At 45.9% G+C, this 23919-nt stretch overlaps 1 protein-coding gene across 4 annotated transcripts; it reads right to left on the bottom strand.

Moving 5' to 3' along the window:
• Positions 1-2412: 2412 nt before the first annotated feature.
• On the bottom strand, positions 2413-23343 carry LOC125451401 (E3 ubiquitin-protein ligase RNF166-like). Of its 4 annotated transcripts, none has more exons than XM_059646382.1 (7): positions 23115-23343; positions 17215-17320; positions 16690-16843; positions 13193-13305; positions 7487-7604; positions 5871-5978; positions 2413-5001 (listed from the first exon to the last, which is right to left on the bottom strand). In XM_059646382.1, the coding sequence occupies exons 2-7, from the start codon at positions 17289-17291 to the stop codon at positions 4933-4935; spliced, it is 639 nt and encodes a 212-aa protein (XP_059502365.1). In that variant the 5' UTR covers positions 17292-17320; positions 23115-23343; the 3' UTR covers positions 2413-4932. The 4 variants fall into 4 exon arrangements, with proteins under 4 accessions (XP_059502365.1, XP_059502367.1, XP_059502366.1 ...); XM_059646384.1 differs by lacking the exon at positions 23115-23343 and adding an exon at positions 20781-20889; XM_059646383.1 differs by lacking the exon at positions 23115-23343 and adding an exon at positions 20002-20245.
• Between the last annotated feature and the right edge of the window lie 576 nt (positions 23344-23919).

Consider the following 23919-nt stretch of genomic DNA (forward strand, 5'->3'; position numbering starts at 1 on the left):
AAGTAGACTGCTTTGTGCTGGATAATTTCAAGCTTCTTGATGTTGTTGGCGCTGCACTCATCCAGGAAAGTAGACTAATTCCACTTTACAGCACTTGGCCCAGAGCCTTGAATGTTATGAGACATCAAGTGCTCATCAAGTTGTAGAGTCATAGATCTATTTAGAGGCTGGCAGTGCATTCCAGATTCCCACCATCCTCTAGGTGAAAAAACAATCTTTCCTTGAGCCCCCTCTAAACCCCTTGCCTTTCACCTTAAAATGTTCTTGTTCTTGATCCTTCAACTAAGGGGAACGTCTGCAGTCCATCCATCTTGTCGATGCCCCTGTCATCTTATACACCTCTCATAGGTCCCCCTTCAACCTTCTCTGTTCCAAAGAAAACAACATGAGCTTACCCAGCATGAATTCATCGCTGAAGTGCTCCATCCCAGGCAACATCTGGGTGAATCTCCCTCTGCACCCCCTCCACTGTGATCACATCCTTCCTATAGTGTAGTGAACAGAGCTGTGATAGGGTGCTCCAGCTGTGGCCCAACCAAAGTCCTGCACATCTCCAACATTTCCTCCTTGCTCTTCTCATTTATGCCTTGATGGATAAAAGCAAGGATCCCAGTTGCTTTCTTAACTCCCCTATCAACCTGTCCTACCACCTTCAGGGATCTGTGGGTAAGAACACATGGATCTCTCTGTCCCTCTGGGTTTCCCCATGCCTTGCCATTCACTGAGTACTCTCTTGTCTTATTAATTCTTCCAAGGCACATCACCTCACACTTACCAGGGTTAAATTCTGCCTGCCACTTACCTGTCATACATAGGATCAGGGAGTTGTTTCTTCTTAAATGTCAACAGCTGTTCACACAGATCTGTTCCACACTCACAATCTGCCATCGCAGCGCTGGCAGAATTATTACCTTTAGTGCGGTATCCATGCCTGATGAGGTGATACATATTTTAGCTCCTATAATATCCGAGTTAGAAACAGATAACATAGCATTGAAAGAGTCTGTAGATGTTTCTTACAGCCCCCATTCCCTAGGTATATCACAATCCTAGGCATTGCTGTGTATGGGCTAGTACTGAGCAATGGAGTCACAAACTGGAGGATGTTCCTCTCAATGTGCCATGCTAGAAGCAGTCACAATAAGTTGGAGACTGAGGACTTTCATGATATGGTGATGATATTATGAGCTTGAGTCTTGAAGGTGTATTGCATATTAGCCGTGAGGCAATAACAATGCCTATTACAACATCCAAAGTTTCTTAGATAGCACTTTCCAAGTCAGCAACCTCTGCCATCTCAGGGGCAAGGGCAGCAGATCCTGGAGAGGTCCATCACTTGCAAGTTCCCCTCCAAGCCACTCACCATTCTGACTTGGAAATGAATCACCTTTCCTTCAGTGTCACTGGGTCAAAATCCTGGGATTCCCTCCCTAAGGGCATTGTGGGTCTACATACAGGACGTGGACTGCAGTGGTTCAAGAAGGCAGCTCACCCCCATGTTCTCAAGGGGCAACTAGGGACGGGCAATAATTTTTTTTATTCATTCATGGGATAAGCTGGCCAGGCAGCATACATTGTCCATGCCCAAATGCCCAGAGGGCAGTTGAGAGTCAACCCCGTTGCTGTGGGGCTGGAGTCACATGTAGGCCAGACCAGGTAAGGATGGTAGTTTCCTTCCCTAAAGGACATTAGTGAACCAGATGGGCTTTTTCAACAATTAACAATAGATTCACGGTCATCATTAGATTCTTATTTCCAGATATTTACTGGATTCAAATTCCACCATCTGCCGTGGCGGGATTTGAACCCAGGTCCCCAGAATGTTACCTGGGTCCCTGGTATTAACAGTCCAGCGATAACATTAATGCTGGTATCATGTCCCATGTCTGAAAAGAAGATTTCAGACACTCATAAGAATCTACCTCTTCAATCAAACCGCCATCTTATTGGATGGTAGAGCAGGCTTGAAGGACCGAATGGCTACTCCTGCTCCTATAATTTGATTAATCAGCAAGGAGATATCATGCCTGTGCTATTACCCAGGAAAGCGCTAATCATTCTTTAGGTCAGTCAAAAATTAACCGCCATAAAGTCATCACAAACAACATAAAGATTTGGAAACACATTTCAGATTAAAGTTCACTCATATTTATTGTGTAAGTTTTATTCATCAATGCAAATAAAAATAGACAATACAATGAAGGAAGTACCTTCAAAATTCTACTTAAAATATATCATTTAAAAGACAACAGAACGCAATGATGGATACACTACAGGAAGTTGTTAGACATAAACTAAGTGCTATACTCAGTGATAATGGGAACTGCAGATGCTGGAGAATTCCAAGATAATAAAATGAGGCTGGATGAACACAGCAGGCCAAGCAGCATCTCAGGAGCACAAAAGCTCCTGAGATGCTGCTTGGCCTGCTGTGTTCATACAGCCTCACATTTTATTATCTTGCTATACTCAGTCCGGCTTTCTGAGTGCAAAGGATAGTGTGCAAGTATTGCAAAGAGTCACATAAAAACCATTGATTTAATCCCCAGTGTCAAAGTGCTAAGTCAAGGAAGAGGTGTTGGTATTTCCTACTTGCTGTTCCACCTTTTCAAGATTTCTGTCATTTGATCAGATGACTGAAGGAGAATGTCATTAGTGGGTATGAACAAAATTTCTCCTGCGCTTCAGTCAGTGACCGAACAGAATGAAAGACCAGCCCAGCCTGTCTCCGCCTCCCGAACCTGTTTTTCCTCTCACCCCATCCTTTCCTCCCACACCAAGCCGCACCCCCAGCTACCTACTAACCTCATCCCACCTCCGTGACCTGTCCGTCTTCCCTGGACTGACCTATCCCCTCCCTACCTCCCCACCTACACTCTCTCCACCTATCTTCTTTACTCTCCATCTTCAGTCCGCCTCCCCCTCTCTCCCTATTTATTCCAGTTCCCTCTCCCCATCCCCCTCTCTGATGAAGGGTCTAGGCCCGAAACGTCAGCTTTTGTGCTCCTGAGATGCTGCTGGGCCTGCTGTGTTCATCCAGCCTCACACTGTGTTCTCTAGAATGAAAGAGAGAAAAGATAACAGACTGAAAGTAAGATAGACAAAGAGAAAAGGGGAAAGAAAGCACAAAGGACGTGAGTGGAAAGAGATAGAGAGAGACAGGGAGGGAAGGAAAGAGATAAGGCAGAGCAAGAAGGTAAAAAGCAGTAGAAAAACAGAGAAAAAAACAAGGGAGAATGAAAGAAAAGGAGAGAGAGGCAGAAAGAGAAAGAAAGGCGACAAAGAAAGGATAAGGAAGAGAAAGGGATAGAGAGAAAGATACAAAGGAAGGGAATAAAAAGGAGAGGAAAGAAGGAATTGCATTTAAGTGGCAATTTTCGCATGCTGAAGATTGTTCTACATGTGTGTAAATTGAGTGTGCACCTCAACAATCAGTAGGTTTGTCACCACCGTCCTCTTTAAGTATAGGAAACAACAGGCCCTGCTTGGCCCAGAGTGGCTGAGGAAAACCACTTCGCAGTCTAACTAGAAAAGGTTCTTGTCTTGAACATGAAGCAGTTATTACAATGTTAGTGGCTAGTTCCAGGTTACATTGATAGAATGGCCATGTTCCTGAGATTTTGAGGTGGACTTGATGTTGGGTTTTGGGATCCGCAGCTGGGGATTCCATTCCCCATTCCACATGACATTGTACAGGGCAGTGCTTCGGACCTTTCTGTCCCATTTACCACAAAGTGCTTCACAATCAGGAGCTACTTTTTGAAGTGTTGCAATATTGGAACACTTAGGCTCAGGAAAATCCCACTAACATCAATGTGTAGTGACCAGATGATTTGATTTTAATGATATTGGTTGAGGGATAAATATTGCTGAAAACATATGTTCAGGAAAAGTTTCATCTCATCTACACTGATGTTTATTCATGGGATAAGAGCAATGATGGCCTTATGCACAGGGGGAAAAGTCAGACATTGCAAGATATGACGACTGTGTTGGAACGTATGTGACAGTAACATGTGAACAGTACTGTGTCAGTCACTAAAGAAGAGAACAATATGGCAGGATTGTCAATCTAATCAGAAGGTGATGGAGAAAGAAAAGAGAGTTATAAAAAGTCACATGGTGATAGTGGCATTATGATGCCAGGAATAGAGAGCTGAAGTTAAAATCAGATCGACAATGGTCTTACTGAACTGCACAACAGAATCAAAAGGCCTTGTTTGTATAACAGTGTGTAGCAATCCAGAATCCCAGGTTATTGTTCTGGGGACACATGTTCGAACCTTACACACTGGCACTTAAATCAATTGTCAATCCAAATGATTTAATTCAAATCCTGAATTGAATGCTGGTGTCAGTAATGGTGACCATGAAATGGTGGTCATTTGCAGTTTTTTAAAAAATCTGGCACATCAATCTCTTTGAGGGAAGGAAATCTGCCATCCTTTCCTGGTCTGGTCTACATGTGACTCCAGACCCACAACGATATGTCTGACTCTTAACCGCTGTCTGAAATGGCCCGTCCAGTCATTGCATTCTAGAGGTGATCAGGGATGGGGAACGCACACTGTTCTTGGCAAAGATGCCACCATCCCACAAAAGAATAAGGAAAAAGTGCAATAATGTATGGATTATTGTCATGATACATTGAAGGTTTACAACTGAATATGAACATTCACAAAAGGGAAACCTCAAGTAATACTGACTATCATGAGGAATTATTGCTGTGAGATCGACAACTTTTCATCAACAGGCAGAAAGATTCTTTCAACGATGCTCCAAATAAAACTCCAAACCAACTTTCAACAGGACGATGAGCTTCAAAGCTTGCTTGTGAATTCATTTTTACAAAGCTGATTTGAAAAGCGTAGCTTTTTTGTTTCAGAAGGAGAGCGAGTGATTTTCTGGAGGAAATGTTTCTTGAAAAGGGATTTAATCAAAATCCTGATATGAATTCCAAATGGTGTCTTGCAGCATCAATTCTTCATCCTGATTAAAATTCTGAAACAAGGAGAGAAAAAAATTTTTGAGATGAACATTCAGACATTTTGCACCCGCCTGATTTTCTCAATTCATCGCGCTGCCTCCTGCAAAGGATCACAGAGCCATAGACGGTAGCAGAGGCCCTCAAGCCCATCAAGTCTGTACCACCAAAGCTACACTAAATCTACACTGGTCCCACTTTCCTGCACTGACATGCTCTCTGGAGGGTTGGTGCGCACTTTAATGGGTCAAGTGGCCTGCTTCCACACTGTAGGGACTCTATCAGAGAAAGTATTTCTCCTCATACCTGTGCTCAAAGGGCAACACCTATTTTTTAAAAACACCCCCTAGTTCTGGACTCACCCACAGGAGGAAATATCATTTTCACATTCACTTTCTCTCCGTGATATATACTTTAATTACCACTCACTCTTCTAAACTCCACTGTAAACTAGCCCAATGTGTCTAACGTGCTCCTGAGATGCTACTTGGCCTGCTGTGTTCATCCAGCTCCACACTTTGTTATCTCGGATTCTCCAGCATCTGCAGTTCCCATTATCACCAATGTGTCTAACGTTTCTTTTCTTTCAATATATGTGTAGACTTACATCAAAGGGCCCTTTCTGTACGGTGTGACTCGACAAAAACATAGTCATTGCTGGTATCAATTTAGCAAACCCTGCTGAACCACCTCCGACACATCAATCTTTAAATAAAGAGACTGAAAGGGCACACAATATTTGAGATGTGGTCTCACCAATACCCTCTGTACCTGAAGCATAATTTCACTTTAATGTTCCACTCAGAATAAAGGATAGTATTCAGCTGACCTTCTCAATTTCTTGCAATCGGCATGATGTAAACACAACATCAAAAATTACACTCACCACAAAGTATTGGTAGTGGAATCGGTGTCGGACTCTCAGGTGCTGAATGAAATTCCTGCTGTGATAATTTGGATCCCCCCAGGGCATTGATGCACAAATCGGACAGACCTACAGTACAATAATCCACAGCTTCAGATAAAAAAGCACAGCCATGTTAAACGATAGCATTCTCATCTTTTAAAAAGGTTGATGGTACATGTCCCACTTGAGTAGAATAATCGTTGCAGACTCTCTGGTATAGTTCTGAGGGAGTACTGCACTTTCAAACTGGATGTGATGTAAAACCATCATCTCTTCTGGCCTCTCTGGCGACGAGAAAAGGTTCAACAATACTATTCTAGAGTAGAAGGCAGCTGGCCACTCCCCTCTTCAGTGAAGTTAGGGATGGGCAATAAATGCTGGCCTAACCAGCAATACCCCATTTCTTTTTATTCATTTTTGTGGGATGTGGGTGTCGTTGGCTGGGCCCAGCATTTATTGCCCATCCCTAGTTGCCCTTGAGAAGGTGGTGATGAGCTGCCTTCTTGAATCGCTGCAGCCTTCCTGCTGTGAGTTGACCCACAATGCTATCAGGGAGGGAATTCCAGGATTGTGACCCAGTGAAACTGAAGGAACAGTGATATATTTCCAAGTCAGGATGGTGAGTGACTTGGAGGGGAACTTGCAGGGGGTAGTGTTCCCATGTATCTGCTACGCTTGTCCTTCCAGATGGAAGTGGTCATGTGTGTGGAAGGTGCTGTCTGAGGATCTTTGGTGCATCTTGTAGATAGTACATACTGCTGCTACATTAGCACATTAACAAAACAGCAGGGGTGTCCTCCTTGGTAATCTACCCAATTAGGTATCCTTTAATCACAATAAACCATATTATCTGGTAATTACTACACTGATGTTTGTGGTAACTTGCTGTATATGAATTGGTTTCTATCTTTCCAATAAGAACTGCTGGTCAGCTGGCGACATGAGTGAAGCAAAACAATTCCAACAGGGAATACACTTCATTGGCTCTGAACCTCTGGTGGTCGGGAAAAGTGCAAGTCTTTGTTTCCATCAACTCCACAAATTTCTCAGGCAATATTTGAGTAATTTTGGTGCAAAGAATTGACATTAAAAACGGAACTGATTTCCCACACAATGGTTCTGTTGAATCCAACATATTGCCTTGACGCAACAATATGAAGCTCACTGTGATGGGGAGAGTGATTGAGAGTTCATTGTGAATCCTCCCGGAAACTGGGCTCCATTCTCAGTGTCTTAATGTATCTTATCAGTTGGGTGTGGATGGGAATTTTTCCCAGTTAGATACAAAGGACGAAGGTCTTTAGCAAGTGTTTCATTTTCTGCAGTGAGGATATTCTGAGGTCACAAAATAACATAAAAATGCAAGATGTTGGTCTTTCTTTCTCCAACAGGAAAAGCGGAGATGAACCTTCAATGTCACTCTTGCTGGAGTGGAGTGAAGGGCAGAGGGTCCTCTTGATTTGAACGTCAGTTAAACTCGCACCATCATCAAGCAGAGCGCCAACTGATTTTCTGAAGAGTGGCATTCACAATGTAAACGTTTCCATTGCACAAACAATTTAATGATCAAGAAGAAACAACATGAAAGCACTTACCACATGCTGATTGTCATGATAATGATTTGTGCAACAGTGCAGCACGAGATCGCTCATGTCATAACCCGTTTGTTGGCAATATGGACAGGTAAATGTAGATCCGTTTGGATCCATGGCACTTGAAGACAGAGAAAAAAGAAGTACTGTGCTACATTGTTTTTGAGGTCACATTGATGGACGAGCAGCAATAAACAACTGCGAAACCACTTATAGGACAATTCTCTGAAACAAACCTCTACAAATCTTTGTAGAAGAACATAGATGAGCAGAATGAGTAAAACATCACTAACTTCCTTGTGTTGGAGATTTGTACTCAGCGATGCAAATAATCCAATGAACCACAAGAGAAAGCTATTTTCCCACGTTACTGAGCACCTAATGAAGTGTTGAGGTACAAGCATTCACATGTATTAAATTACATTTTATCAATGACTTGGATTTCATTTGTCCTGCATTCGTATCTGGACTGCCTCAGAGTCGAAACCTCCAGGCACCAGTCAGATAAAGTAATCTGTGAAGACGGTGCAGCATTTCCATGAACGAAGCAACAGGGAATTTAGGATAAAAACTGAAAGAACTGCTGATGCTGTAATCATGAACAAAAACAGAAGTTTCCGGAAAAGCTCAGCAGGTCTGGCAGCTTCAGTGAAGAGAAAATCAGAGTTAATGTTTCGGGTCTGGAAACATTAACTCTGATTTTTCCTTCACAGATGCTGCCAGGCCTGCTGAGCTTTTCCAGGGAAAACAGGGTCGCCAAACTAATTCATAAAATGCGCAAAGCTTTGATATATTCCTTTGATTTGTGCATAAATGTTTCTTACCGTTAATGAGCATAACTGAACAACATAACAGGTGTGACAGTTTATCATAAATTGTTTGTTGGTGTCACTATGAGCACAGTAGGGTGGCACGGTGGCTCAGTGATTAGCACTGCAGCCTCACAGCGCCAGGGACCCGGGTTCAATTCCAGCCTCGGGACTGTCTGTGTGGAGTTTGCACATTCTCCCCGTGTGTGTGTGGGTTTCCTCCAGGTGCTCCGGTTTCCTCCCACAGTCCAAAGATATGCAGGCTAGGTGGATCGGCCATGCTAAATTGGCTGTAGTGTTCAGGAGTGTGTGGGTTATAGGGGGATGGGTCTGGGTTGGATGCTTCAAGGGGCAGTGTGGACTTGTGGGGCTGAAGGGCCTGTTTCCACACTGTAGGGAATCCAATCTAATTTAGGATTGTTCAGCAAGTTCTGGAATCACATCTAAGAGTAGACATTTTGATGTGGAGTGATAATGGGAACTGCAGATGCTGGAGAATCCAAGATAACAAAGTGTGTAGCTGGATGAACACAGCAGGCCCAGCAGCATCTCAGGAGCACAAAAGCTGACGTTTCGGGCCTAGACCCTTCATCAGAGAGGGGGATGGGGGGAGGGTTCTGGAATAAATAGGGAGAGAGGGGTAGGGGGACCGAAGATGGAGAAAAAAGAAGATAGGTGCAGAGGAGAGTATAGGTGGGGAGGTAGGGAGGCGATAGGTCAGTCCAGGGAAGACGGACAGACCAAGGAGGTGGGATGAGGTTAGTAGGTAGGAGATGGAGGTGCGGCTTGGGGTGGGAGGAAGGGATGGGTGAGAGGAAGAACAGGTTGGGGAGGCAGAGACAGGTTGGACTGGTTTTGGGATGCAGTGGGTGGAGGGGAAGAGCTGGGCTGGTTGTGTGGTGCAGTTGGGGGAGGGGATGAACTGGGCTGGTTTTGGGATGCGGTGGGGGAAGGGGAGATTTTGAAGCTGGTGAAGTCCACATTGATACCATTGGGCTGCAGGGTTCCCAAGCGGAATATGAGTTGCTGTTCCTACAACCTTCGGGTGGCATCATTGTGGCACTGCAGGAGGCCCATGATGGACATGTCATCTAGAGAATGGGAGGGGGAGTGGAAATGGTTTGCGACTGGGAGGTGCAGTTGTTTATTGCGAACCGAGCGGAGGTGTTCTGCAAAGCGGTCCCCAAGCCTCCACTTGGTTTTCCCAATATAGAGGAAGCCACACCGGGTACAATGGATGCAGCTTTTGTGCTCCTGAGATGCTGCTGGGCCTGCTGTGTTCATCCAGCCTCACATTTTATTATCTTGGATTCTCCAGCATCTGCAGTTCCCATTATCACTGTTACAATTTTAACCTCACTGCGAAGCCTCTTCCAGGGATGCCTAACCTGAAGAAGTTACCCTCCTCCCTCCGGACCAACCTCAGGGAATCTCTCTCCCACTGCAACTCTCTTGTAATCTCTTCAGCCTAGAAACTGCTCGACCATGTCCTGAAGCAAACCAGGTACCACAGCCACATCACCTTCCTCAGCACCTGCCTACGGAACTGGATCATCCCCAGTGGACTACAGTCTACATTCAAGCCTTCCCAATTTGGCCATAACCGTGACCACCTCTACACCCAGAATATTCAGACCCTTCAGAAGCGTTTCTCCCTGTGAGTCCTGAAACAGACACTCGCAGCCATGCGCCGGCATCTCCAGACACTGCAATCCAGCCTGCCCCAGCTCAGACCCTCCCTCTCCCAGACTTGCAAAGGACCCCTGCTGTTTTTTATCCTCCGCAGGATCCACAGACTGAACACCCAGTTCTACTCAGATTTACTGGACACCAAAAATTGTAAGTACAACAAACTCACTGGCTCCTGCCAACCACAAGAGGATTCCTGCGCCTCCCAAATCCCGAGCCTGTCCCTGCCCCTCCCCCACCATGTAACCGCCACCATTGACCATGAGGACATGGCCGGAGATCTAACTGATGAAGTCACATCCGCCTCTGCCGGCCGCACCACTCCCGGGACCGCTGCTGCAGTCACCGCCTCCACTTCCAGTTACAACATCTCACACACCACCTTCACCGCAGCTGCTGCCGCCCACCCCGCTCCTCCTACCGCCGACAGAACCCCGCCCACGGCCGACGGAACCCCGCCCACGGCCGACGGAACCCTGCCCACAGCCAACGACCTCATTGCTCCGCCCACAACCTCCACAGTCAGCAACCCCAGAGAAGACAGAGAAGAACACTGCCGCATCTTCACCATCCCCCCAGACCTTCCACTGACTGAGGACGAACGGTCAGTCCTTAGTAAGGGGCTCACCTTTGTCCCCCTCCACCCACACATCAACGAATACCAGTCACGGTTGGACGTAGAACAGTTTTTCCGCCGCCTTCGCTTCCACATCTACTTCTTCAACCGGGAACCTAACCCTCCTTCCACTGACCCCTTCACCCGCTTCCAGCACAAGTCCTCCTCCTGGACACCACCCCAGGCCTCCTACCTTCCCTCGACCTCTTCATCTCAAACTGCCGTCGAGACATTAACCGCCTCAACCTCTCCACCCCTCTCACCCACTCCAACCTCTCCCCTGCAGAACGGGCAGCCCTCCGCTCCCTCCGCTCCAACCCCAACCTCACCATCAAACCCGCAGACAAGGGTGGCGCAGTGGTAGTATGGCGCACTGACCTCTACATCGCCGAGGTCAAACGCCAACTCTCCGACACCACCTCCTACCGCCCCCTCGATCATGACCCCACCCCTGAGCACCAAACCATCATCTCCAACACCATTCATGACCTCATCACCCCAGAGGACCTCCCACCCACAGCCTCCAACCTCATTGTTCCCCAACCCCGCACGGCCCGTTTCTATCTCCCTCCCCAAATCCACAAACCTGCCTGCCCTGGTCGACCCATTGTCTCAGCCTGTTCCTGCCCCACCGAACTCATCTCCACCTATCTGAACTCCATTTTCTCCCCTTTGGTCCAGGAACTCCCCACCTACGTCCATGACACCACCCACGTCCTCCACCTCCTCCAGGACTTCCAATTCCCTTGCCCCCACACCTCATTTTCACCATGGACGTCCAGTCCCTATACACCTGTATTCTGCATGCAGATGGCCTCAAGGGCCTCCGCTTCTTCTTGTCCCGCAGGCCCAACCAGTCCCCCTCCACCGACACCCTCATCCACCTAGCCAAACTCGTCCTCACCCTCAACAACTTCTCTTTCGATTCCTCCCACTTCCTACAGACTAAGGGGGTGGCCATGGGCACCCGCATGGGCCCCAGCTATGCCTGCCTCTTTGTAGGTTACGTGGAACAGTCCCTCTTCCGCACCTACACAGGCCCCAAACCCCACCTCTTCCTCCGGTACATTGATGACTGTATCGGCGCCGCCTCTTGCTCCCCAGAGGAGCTCGAACAGTTCATCTACTTCACCAACACCTTCCACCCCAACCTTCAGTTCACCTGGGCCATCTCCAGCACATCCCTCACCTTCCTGGACCTCTCAGTCTCCATCTCAGGCAACCAGCTTGCAACTGATGTCCATTTCAAGCCCACCGACTCCCACAGCTACCTAGAATACACCTCCTCCCACCCACCCTCCTGCAAAAATTCCATCCCCTATTCCCAATTTCTCCGCCTCTGCCGCATCTGCTCCCATGATGAGGCATTCCACTCCCGCACATCCCAGATGTCCAAGTTCTTCAAGGACCGCAACTTTCCCACCACAGTGGTCGAGAACGCCCTTGACCACGTCTCTCGCATTTCCTGCAACACATCCCTCACACCCCGCCCCTGCCACAACCGCCCAAAGAGGCCAACTCCGGATACAACGCATCATCGTCCGACACTTCCGCCATCTACAATCCGACCCCACCACCCAAGACATTTTTCCATCCCTACCCTTGTCTGCTTTCTGGAGAGACCACTCTCTCCGTGACTCCCTTGTTTGCTCCACACTGCCCTCTAACCCCACCACACCCGGCACCTTCCCCTGCAACCGCAGGAAATGCTACACTTGCCCCCACACCTCCTCCCTCACCCCTATCCCAGGTCTCAAGATGACTTTCCATATTAAGCAGAGGTTCACCTGCACATCTGCCAATGTGGTATACTGCATCCATTGTACCCGGTATGGCTTCCTCTACATTGGGAAAACCAAGCAGAGGCTTGGGGACCGCTTTGCAGAACACCTCCACTCGGTTCGCAATAAACAACTGCACCTCCCAGTCGCAAACCATTTCAAATCCCCCTCCCATTCTTTAGATGACATGTCCATCATGGGCCTCCTGCAGTGCCACAATGATGCCACCCGAAGGTTGCAGGAGCAGCAACTCATATTCCGCTTGGGAACCCTGAAGCCCAATGGTATCAATGTGGACGTCACCAGCTTCAAAATCTCCCCTTCCCCCACCGCATCCCAAAACCAGCCCAGTTCGTCCCCTCCCCCAATTGCACCACACAACCAGCCCAGCTCTTCCCCTCCACCCACTGCATCCCAAAACCAGTCCAACCTGTCTCTGCCTCCCCAACCTGTTCTTCCTCTCACCCATCCCTTCCTCCCACCCCAAGCCGCACCTCCATCTCCTACCTACTAACCTCATCCCACCTCCTTGGCCTGTCCGTCTTCCCTGGACTGACCTATCCCCTCCCTACCTCCCCACCTATGCTCTCCTCTCCTACTATCTTCTTTTCTCTCCATCTTCAGTCCGCCTCCCCCGCTCTCCCTATTTATTCCAGAACCCTCACCCCATCCCCTTCGCTGATGAAGGGTCTAGGCCCGGAACGTCAGCTTTTGTGCTCCTGAGATGCTGCTGGGCCTGCTGTGTCCATCCAGCCTCACATTTTATTATTTTGATGTGGAATTATTTTTATTCCCTGGCAGATTCAAAGCTTACCTGAATGATGCAGGTGTTGGCTGAGGTATTGCACTTGTATTGTCGTATGGACCGTATTCCTCCAAATACTTTGCACAGGCTGAAGTGTGTGCCTTCATGTTGATCAGATACACCTGAAAACAACCCCACACTTTTGATATACACACAGAAATATAGTAGCATCAGACAATCAGATGCAGCAGCCGAATAGGCCATTCAGCACATCGAGTCTGCTCTATCATTACGATCATTGCTGATCTGATAATCCTCAACTCCACTTTCCTGCCTTTTCTGCACAGCTCTTGATTCCCTCACCGATTAAAAATCTTCTGTCTCATCCCTGAATTTATTTAATGACCCAGCCTTGACAATCCTCTATGGTAAAGAGTTCCACTGATTCACTGCGTTCTGAGACAAGAAATTCAGCCTCATCTCCGTCTTAAATGGGTGCCCTCTTATTCTGAGATTGTGTACGCTGACCCTAGACACCCTGTCCAATTTAATAAAAGCTGCCTGCAGCAGGGCACCCAGAGCTGGATAGAATACTGCAAAAGTGACCTCACCAATGTCCTGTACAACCACAACATGACTTCCCAAATCCTATACTCAATGGTCTGAGCAATGAAGTCAAGTGTGCTAAACACCTTCCTAATTACCCTGTCTAACCTGTGACCCAAATTTCAAAGAACTATGTGGCTGAGCCCCTAGGTCTCTCTATTCAACAACTCTTCCCAAGGCCCTACCATTGACTGTGTAAGTCTTGCTCCTGTTTGTTTTATCAAAATGCAATGCCTCACAATCATTCAAATTAAACATCATCTGTCAATTCTCAGCCCATTGGCACAATTGACCAAGACCCATTTGTAATCTCAGAGAACAAAGTGTGGAGCTGGATGAACACAGCAGGCCAAGCAGCATCTCAGGAGCACAAAAGCTGACGTTGCGGGCCTAGACCCTTCATCAGAGAGGGGGATTGGGAGAGGGAACTGGAATAAATAGGGAGAGACGGGGAGGCGGACCGAAGATGGAGAGAAATGAAGATAGGTAGAGAGGAGAGTATAGGTGGGGAGGTAGGGAGGGGATAGGTCAGTCCAGGGAAGACTGACAGGTCATGGAGGTGGGATGAGGTTAGTAGGTAGGAAATGGCGGTGCGGCTTGGGGTGGAAGGAAGGGATGGGTGAGAGGAAGAACAGGTTAGGGAGGCAGAGAGAGGCTGGGCTGGTTTTGGGATGCAGTGGGGGGAGAGGACGAGCTGGGCTGGTTTTGGGATGCCGTGGGGGAAGGGGACGAACTGGGCTGGTTTTGGGATGCAGTGGGGGAAGGGGAGATTTTGAAGCTGGTGAAGTCCACATTGATACCATTGGGCTGCAGGGTTCCCAAGCGGAATATGAGTTGCTGTTCCTGCAACCTTCGGGTGGCATCATTGTGGCACTGCAGGAGGCCCATAATGGACATGTCGTCTGAGGAATGGGAGGGGGAGTTGAAATGGTTTGCGACTGGGAGGTGCAGTTGTTTGTTGCAAACCGAGCAGCTCTCCCTTCCCCCACTGCACCCCAAAACCAGCCCAGTTCTTCCTCTCCGGTGGGTTCGCAACAAACAACTGCACCTCCCAGTTGCAAACCATTTCCACCCCCCCTCCCATTCTTTAGACGACATGTCCATTACGGGCCTCCTGCAGTGCCACAATGATGCCATCCAAAGGTTGCAGGAACAGCAACTCATATTCCACCTGGGAACCCTGCAGCCATATGCTATCAATGTGGACTTCACCAGTTTCAAAATCTCCCCTTCCCCCACTGCATCCCAAAACCAGCCCAGCTCGTCCCCTCCCTCCACTGCATCCCAAAACCAGCCCAGCCTGTCTCCGCCTCCCTAACCTGTTCTTCCTCTCACCCATCCCTTCCTCCCACCCCAAGCCGCACCTCCATCTCCTACCTACTAACCTCATCCCACCTCCTTGACCTGTCCGTCTTCCCTGGACTGACCTATCCCCTCCCTACCTCCCCACCTATACTCTCTCCACCTATCTTCTTTTGTCTCCATCTTCGGTCTGCCTCCCCCTCTCTCCCTATTTATTCCAGTTCCCTCTCTCCATCCGCCTCTCTGATGAAGGGTCTAGGCCCGAAACGTCAGCTTTTGTGCTGCTGAGATGCTGCTTGGCCTGCTGTGTTCGTCCAGCCTCACATTTTATTATCTTGGAATTCTCAAGCATCTGCAGTTCCCATTGTCTCTGCAATCTTAGAGAACCTTCTTCACAGTGAACTATACCATCATCCACAAACCTACGCACTTTTACTTACTTCCTAAATTTTCATCCAAATGTTTAAATGACAAACAAAAACAAACCCAGCATTGATCCCTGCGGCACACCACTGATCCCAAAGATTCATCCATCTTTGTTTTTTCTATGACCTCTAGCACCACCTCTTCTGTAATGTGGACTGTTTTCAGTGGCATAAATATTAATTCCCTGAGGTTGCTAGCCTCCATGAATTTCTCCACAGTAAAAATTGACACAAAATTTTTGTTTAGTATCCCTCCCATCTCCTGTAGCTCCACCCGTAGACGATCTCATTGATGGTTATTCTCTTTTGCCTATAATGTACTTGTTGAATCTCTTTGGATTATCTTTCACCTTATCAGTCAAGGTTATTCCATATCCCCTTTTGCCCTCCTGATTTCTGTCTTAAGAATGCCCCTAACACCCCCTTATACTCTTCAAGAGATTCACTTGATCCCAGTAGTCTATGTCTAACATATGTCTTCTTATTTCTGACCAGAGCCTCATTACCTTTTCTCATCCATTGTTTACCACTCCAACAGCCTTACCTTTCACTCTAAAAGGAACATAATGTCTCTGAACTCTCGTTATCTCACTTTTGAAAGCCACCCACTTGCCACCCATCCCTTTATCCGCAGTCTACTCCAATCAACTCTTGAAAGTTTCTGTCTCATACCACCAAAGTTTGCCTAACTCCAACTTCAAAGTTTAACTTTTACACAAGGCCTGTCTTTTCTATAACTATTTTAAAACCAATAGAATTATGATCACTGGTCCCAAAGTGCTCCCCCACTAGCACTTCAGTCACTTGCCCTGCCTTATTTCCAAGAGAAGGTCAAGTTTTGCTCCTTCCCTTGAAGGTAGATCTGCATATTGATAAAGAAAATTTTCTTGTACACATTTTGACAAATTCCCCACCATCCAAGCCCTTAACACCATGGCAGTCCCAGTGTATGTTTGGAAAGTCAAACTCCCCTACCGTTACAACCCTGTTATTCTTACAGACATCTGACTCCTGGATGTGTGTCTTCTCCAGATGTGTCGCCAAACGTAAGAGGTCATGAGAGTGCGCTACTATCTCCGAGATTTTGCCAACATTACAGTGTCTCAGACAAAAATGGAGAAACCTGGTCGAGTCTGTTCAAACTCCGTAGGTTAAGATGAGCTGGTGCAGGCTCTGCAACTGAAAACAACAGGGGTAGCCAAAACTTCAGGAGCCCGCTCTTCATGAACTAACCTCAATGTCACAACCTCTGCAATTTGCTTTCACTGTTCTCATGCAGGTCTCAATGTCGGTTGCTGGCTCCTCCATGGGAGAAGTGGGATTCCGGCACAATGGACATTTTCCGCTGTTCGTGTTGAAGTTTTTAATGTGGCATTCTTGGCAAAAGCTGAAAGGAAAAGAATCAAAGAAAACAGTGAGGCTGGGGTTCTTTCCAATACAGAGAGAAGGACGGCATGGTGGGGATGGGGTGGGGGGGTGGGATGGAATGGCCTTTGTAGTTATGAAGCTTGTAGTTTGTAGTTATTTGAAGCTTGATTGAGCAGACAGAGAGAACTTGCCAAATACAAACAGAAAGTGCTGGAGAAACTCAGCAGGTCTGGCAGCATCTGTGCAGGGAGAAAAAAAAAGAGTTGACTTTTCAAGTCCAGTCTGATGGTTTGGAATGTTTCCACTTTTGTACAGACCAAAATCAAGCATCATAAATATAAGACAGTCACTAACACATAACATCTTGTCTATTCTGAAGAAGAGACTCACCCGAGGGTTTCTGGATAGGATGCTCTTTGGACACTTGGCTGGTGCAGACTCAATGAGCCAAATGGCCTCTTCTGCATTGTGGGGATTCCATGATTCAATAGTCCATCTGAAAGGATGACACCCAGAACCGGGCACAAACGTCATGAGCATTTAGGGACAAGGCATTAGGCAACTAATGCCTGCAAGCTTGTATTGACTAAACATACCAGGCTTCTTTAAAAAAAAGTGACATGCTATTGACAAAGGGGGTCTGGTAGATATACTATGCATAGACTTCCAGGAGGCAAAAGCAAGGAGATAATGCTTCAGTTATACATGGCATTGTGAGACAATATCGACTGGAGTTTTGAAGGGTAAGAGGTGACTTGATTGAAATGATTAAGATCATGAGAGGTCAGGACAGGGTGGGCCTGGACAGAATGTTTCCTCTTGTGGAAGGATCTAAAACAAGGGGGTCAACTGTTCCAGAATAAGGGGTTACCCATTTAAAACAGAAAGAAGCCAAAAATCTTCTCTCAGAGGGTTGTGGGTGGTGAGATACTTCCTTGAAAGGTGATGGAAACAAATTCATTTACTTATTTTTGAGGCGGAGATGGATAGACTATTGACAGGGAAGAGGTGGAAGATTATTTACAGATGAGTAGGAATGTGGAACAACCAGATCAGCTATGCTTTTCACGAGTGATAGAGCATAAACGAGGGCCACGTGGCCTACTCCTTGTTTGTATGTTCATATACTTGTCATGTACATATATAGGACTAAAGCCAACCATGATTAATGACATGCAGCGTCCAAACCAGAGTCCATTGATTGTAAAAGGAGATTTTGGCATTATCGGCACCCAAGAACCAAGGGTCAGAGATTAAGGATAAAGGATAAATCTTTTATGACTAAAATGAAATGTCTATGCCCAGAGATGCAGAGGTGACGGTGCCAGACCGGAATGGACAAAGTCAGAAGTCACACAACACCAGGCTATAATCCAACTGGTTTATTTGAAAACACAAAGCTTTAGAGCTTCGCTCCTTCATCAGATGAATTCTTCACCTGATGAAGGAGCAGCGCTAAGAAAGCTTGTGATTTCAAATAAACCAGTTGGACTATAACCTGGTGTTGCGTGACTTCTGACTTTGTCCATTCCAGTCTGGCACCAGCACCTCCACAACAAAGAACTATAGAATGATTACAGCATCCTGTACGGCTATTCTGTCTGGCTTATCCCTGTCGGGTTCTCAGCAACTGTAATGCAATATGTTCCACTTGCACTCTCTCTCTCTCCCACTTAGTTCTGAAAATTTTCTCATCTCAGAATATTGTTCCCTTTCTAAAGTTATCACTGAGTCTGCCTCCACCACATTATCAGGTGGTGCATTCCAAACCTTAACCACTCATTGCAATTAGACCTTACGTCTGGTTCAGAGATGTCTGGTTGAGGAACATTCCGACAACTGGAATGAGCTGGAAGGAATGGTCTCCTTCCTGCATTTTGTAAGATTATGGCTGATCTAATTGTGGCTTCAACTTCACATTCCTGCCTACCTCCCAACAGTCTTTAGCTCCTTTGTCAATCAAGAAACTATTTACCTCAGCCTTAAAAATATTCAATAAGCCTGCCTCTGCCACTCTCTGTGGAAAAACATTTCTGCAGAATAACAATCCTACCCTGATTCTCACATGGGAGAACCTTAGTCCTAAACTGGTTCCCCCTTTAGCTCTGAGATAACAAGGTGTAGAGCTGGATGAATACAGCAGGCCAAGCAGCATCAGAGGAGCAGGAAAGCTGACATTTCGGTACTGGACCCTTCAGAAATGATGAAGGGTCTCGGCCCGAAACGTCAGCTTTTGTGCTCCTGAGATGCTGCTGGGCCTGCTGTGTTCATCCAGCCTCACACTTTATTATCTTCAGAAATGCTTTAGTTCTAGTCTCTACCGCAAGGGGAGACATCCTTTCAGACCCACCCTATCAAGTCCCTTCAGGACCTATGTTTACATTTTTTTTAAAGATTTAAGTTTTATTATTACATGTCCAAAAGCAGAAGAAACACCTGAACGAATACATGAATAGGAAGGGTATAGAGGGATATGGATCCAGTAAGTGAAGACACTTTTAGTATGGAAGGGCAAAATGTGTCAGCACAGACTTAGAGGGCCAAAGGGCCTGTTCCTGGGCTGCGTTGTTCTTTGTTCTTTGTACAGAGGTACAGTGAAAAGTGTATAATGTCACCACACAAGGCAAAATAGGTACAGAATCATAAGAAAAACGCAGAAAGAAAGAACAAAGTTAAAAGTTAGACATTACAGTAATTCTTAGTATTAGGTAGAAAAATAAAGAAATAAAGCTAAAAGTCAAACATTACAGTCTTTTGAAATTGCTTAGCCACTTTGGGACCACACTTCTTACAGGCGCTCGATCGCCTCGAGTTTAATTAGATCGCCTATCATTATTACAAATTCCAACGAGCAGCCAGCCCTTTTTCCCCTCTGCTTTGATCGTGAACAGATTCACAGAAATTGTTACAGTGCTGAAGAAAGCCATTCAGCCCATAGTGTGTGCACTGATTCCTGGAGCATTTTAACGCAGGAGCATATTCCTGCCTTGTCCCGTAACTCTGCACTTTGCTTCTTCCAATGCCCCTCTTGGATGCCTCAATTAAACCTGCCCCCGCCCCCATTTCTAGGCAGTGCATTCCACACCCTGACTACTCGCTGAGGAAAAAACATTTTCTCCCACATCACATTTACTTCTCTTGTAAAATCACTTTAAATCTGGGCACATTAGTTCTTACAAGCAGAAGTTCCTCCTCATCCATTCCATCCAGACCCTTCATGATTGTGAAAACATTACATCGCCCTTCAGCCTTCTCCTCTCCAACAAAAACTGATTCGAAACCTCTCCAATCTACCCTCATAGCTGAGCTTTTTCATTCCTGGAACCATTCCTGTAAACTGCTTTTGCGCTCTCTCTCCAATGCGTTCCTATGCTTCCAATTCAGAACTGTAGCTGAGATCTGAGATAACAAGGTGTAGAGCTGGATGAACACAGCAGGCCAAGCAGCATCAGAGGAGCAGGAAGGTTGACGTTTTCTGATGAAGGGTCTAGGCACGAAACATCAGCCTTTCCTGCTCCTCTGATGCTGCTTGGCCTGCTGTGTTCATCCAGCTCTCCACCTTGTTATCTCAGATTCTCCAACATCAGCAGTTCCTACTGAAACTGTAGCTGAGATCTAATCAGTACAAAACACAGAGCAACTCAGCAGATTTGGCACCATCGATGTACAGAGAAACTGAGTTAACTGCAAATGAAAAAGGGTTGCAGAACTGGGAACGTTATCTGTTCCTCTTTCCACAGATGCTGCCAGGATTGCTGGGTCCCTGTTTTTATTTCAGATTTCCAGTAAGCTGCATTCTGTTGTATGTGAGTGTCTGATGCAAGTTCAGCATTACTTCCCAGCACTTGTACTGCATTAGCAACAGCAACCTCTCCAAGAAGAGAAAGCTAGTTTCACCGAAAAGTGGACAAGAATGACACTCTAAAACCTTGCCCTAATGTTCAAACATTACTTACACATGTTGACACTGGGTTCTGATCGGCTTGTGCAGTGCTTGCATGCAGATAGGGCACTCAAATTCCTCAGCTTCTTTCGAATTCATCTGTCCTGGGTTCTTTCTGAGGTGAACTGTGAGATCTTCCTTTCGGAATCAGCCAACCCCAGAGATAAATAACAACTGAACACTATCAGTGGAGATGCAGTCCCAGAGCGAGCGTGGAAACTGACAAACTGAAACTGCAGCAGCTCGGTGCTATTGTCTACTTTACTGGATCAAGTGGGACGTCTCAAAGCAGCGTTAAATTCCCCTAACATGTGCTGCCATTTCCGGAAAGTCAGACTCAAAAATCACTTTCAGTTTCCCCATTTGAACAGCTGCGTTCACTGCAGTGTGGGGGTGGGCTCTGCCTTTCACATTTAGTGAAACTCTGTTGCTGTTTTCTGTCTCACACCGGTCTTAACCTCAAATTGATGCCTTTTTAAGAGAGAGAAAAATAAATAGAAAATTTTGGTCTTAACCAGATACACGAGGTAAAAAGGGACAGAATGCAGTTTGAATGTGAAATGTGAAAGCGATTTTAAACTAAAGTTTTTGCAAGTTTAAGTAATTGGATGACAAAATAGTTACAGTGTGAAGGAATGAGACTCCATAGCTCTGGAAGTTCTGTGCAATAGAGGTTAATATGTAGAAAAGGCAAATTATTCAGGGTGCTGGAAATCTGAAATAGAAACAGATTGTTGGAGAAACTGGCTGCATCTGTGGAGACAGAAAAACAGAGTCAACCTTTTGTAGGCTGGTATGTCTCCTTAGGTTTGCAGGGTTTATTTGTGGTGACAAAGCAAAGAGGACAGATAGATGGATTTTTAAGAATCTACATTTGCGGCCCTAGTTGTTTGCAATTTATATCAATGGTTTGAATGTGGATACTTGGATGCAACGTTTCCAAATTTGTGGATGATGCAAAACAAGGTGGGAAATGACTTGAGAGGAGGTTGCAACAAGATTTCAAGTGGATTCAGACAGGCCAAGAGAGTTTGCAAGAACACGACAGATGGAATATCATGGGGATAACTGTGAGGTTGTTCACCTTGATGGGAGAAGCATGTACAGAGTACTTACTGAGCATTGGGAGATTGAAAAGTATTGATGTCCAAAGCAAGTGCTCAGCACATAGCATCCTCCAGGCCCTGTGGGAAAAGGAGACGGCGGGTCCTGTCGCATGGTTCCCTGAGCAGATCGTCAAAGTCATTTTGCGGAATGTCTCATCACCAGAATTTTCCAAAAAGCACCAAGACTTCACGTGGCTGTTGCTGAGAAGGGGACTACCCGTGAGGTCCTTTATGTACACTCAGTGTGTCTGTTCCACCGTACGCTGCCCTTGAAGCGGCTGCAGTGGGGTTAAGACTGTCACGCATCTCCTGTTGGAGTATGCTTTTGCAAAGGAGGTCTGAAGAGAGATGCAGTAATCTTTGTCGAGGTTCATCCTGAGCAGGTCTGTGACGCAGGATTCTGTGCTGTACGTTCGGTTCCCCGGGATGCACACCAGGACAAACATCGGCTGTGCCTGGAGGATCGTCAGCTCAATGAAAGGCACTTGTTGGTCTGCTCAGAACTTACTGGCCATCAGAGCAAGGAGTTGACCCTGAGCGAGCGTCGCAGACTGGCATGCTCCAAAGTCCAGGGCAACATGCTGAGAGATGCACTAAAGCTTGGGGCAGCTGCTGCCAAGGTGCAGTGGGGAAAGACTATTGTCTGGGGTCATTCTGCTAAAGTTAAACAGGGTCCTGTTCAGTTATTGAACCCTCCCATTTATATGTAAATATAGCCTCGTTAAGGTAAGAGATGTCTTTGATTTGTTTGGCCAGAGACAAACTCCAAATGTTTGCTTGTTTTCTTGATATGTTACTGCACAGAACCAAACTGCATTTGTGACTATGTGCGCATATTAAGATATTTTTATGAATAAGATATAGAACATAGAACATAGAACAGTACAGCACAGAACAGGCCCTTCAGCCCACAATGTTGTGCCGACCATTGATCCTCATGTATGCACCCTCAAATTTCTTTTGTGCATTTTCCAATATATGCCTGGTCAGCAACCAGGGCTGAAATCAACAGATCTATTTAAATAAAAAAATGTGTCTTAAAAGGAACTTCAATAGTCTGAGCCTGTTACCATTATTCTGAAAGTACTGAGAGTAGAATAGCAACACTGTGATGCAGTCAATAATAAATTCTACCAAATGTTTAGTCAGAGACTGAGATTCTGTTACAGTTTAGTTTGAGAGCTGGAGAATGATTTTTCATATTTCTGCACTGAAGATTGAAAATAAGCGTTATTATTTACCTTTGACACGGTTGATTTATCTGGCTAGTGTTCAACTATCCAGAGGTTTATCTTCTTGGCTATTATCTAATAACAGTGTTAATTTAGTTTCGATTCAATTTCTTGGCCATAAACTCTGGAATTGTCTTCTTAAACATTTCCATTTCTCCCTCTTCTTTAATGATACTCTTTATACCTTAACTCTTTGACGAAGCTTTTGATCATCTGTCCTACCTAGTATCTCAGTGTAAACTTTCTTTGAAAACACCCCAGTGAAATACCTTCGGACATTGGACTACATTAAAGGTGCAACATAAGCTGAAGCTGTTATTAACTGAGTGTTTATTGGAACGATCTGTGATGTTGAGCCTAAATATAGTACTTCAACATGAACAGCTAATAGTAGCAACAGCAAAGGTCAGATAGACTATCACTTACAGTCTATAGGTTACTCTAATAGTTGCATGTTATAAAAGAAAGTCGTAAACAACAAAGTTCAAAGAGGCCCAAAAGTTCCGAAAAGTTCAGAGTTGGCAGCAGAAGGAACAAATGTAAAACTTCACTAACCACTAACTTTGCGCTGCAAAGACCAAAGTCAGTCTTCCCAATATCTATTAAAGAAAATCTCTGCTTAAATCTTTGCTCATCCTGTAGATTTGGTCGAGAAAGATTATAGCAAAGGTAATAGTGATATATTTTTGAAATTAAAAAAAAGATTTGATGTCCAAAGTGACTTGCCTGTCCTTGTCATTAGGCTAACAGGCAAGTTTAGCAAGATATCAGAAAGGCTAATGGTGCAAATACAGAAGCTGCTGGAAAAGCTGAG

Source organism: Stegostoma tigrinum, chromosome 5, assembly GCF_030684315.1.
Source record: "Stegostoma tigrinum isolate sSteTig4 chromosome 5, sSteTig4.hap1, whole genome shotgun sequence".
Taxonomy (NCBI): domain Eukaryota; kingdom Metazoa; phylum Chordata; class Chondrichthyes; order Orectolobiformes; family Stegostomatidae; genus Stegostoma; species Stegostoma tigrinum.

What these genes read in the sequence shown, in the direction of transcription:
- LOC125451401 (XM_059646384.1), bottom strand. An exon ending in ATCATGACAATCAGCATGTG is followed by an intron (nt 5,979 to 7,486) that starts GTAAGTGCTTTC and finishes ATTGTACTGTAG; the next exon opens with GTCTGTCCGATTTGTGCATC. An exon ending in TCCACTACCAATACTTTGTG is followed by an intron (nt 5,002 to 5,870) that starts GTGAGTGTAATT and finishes TCCTTGTTTCAG; the next exon opens with AATTTTAATCAGGATGAAGA.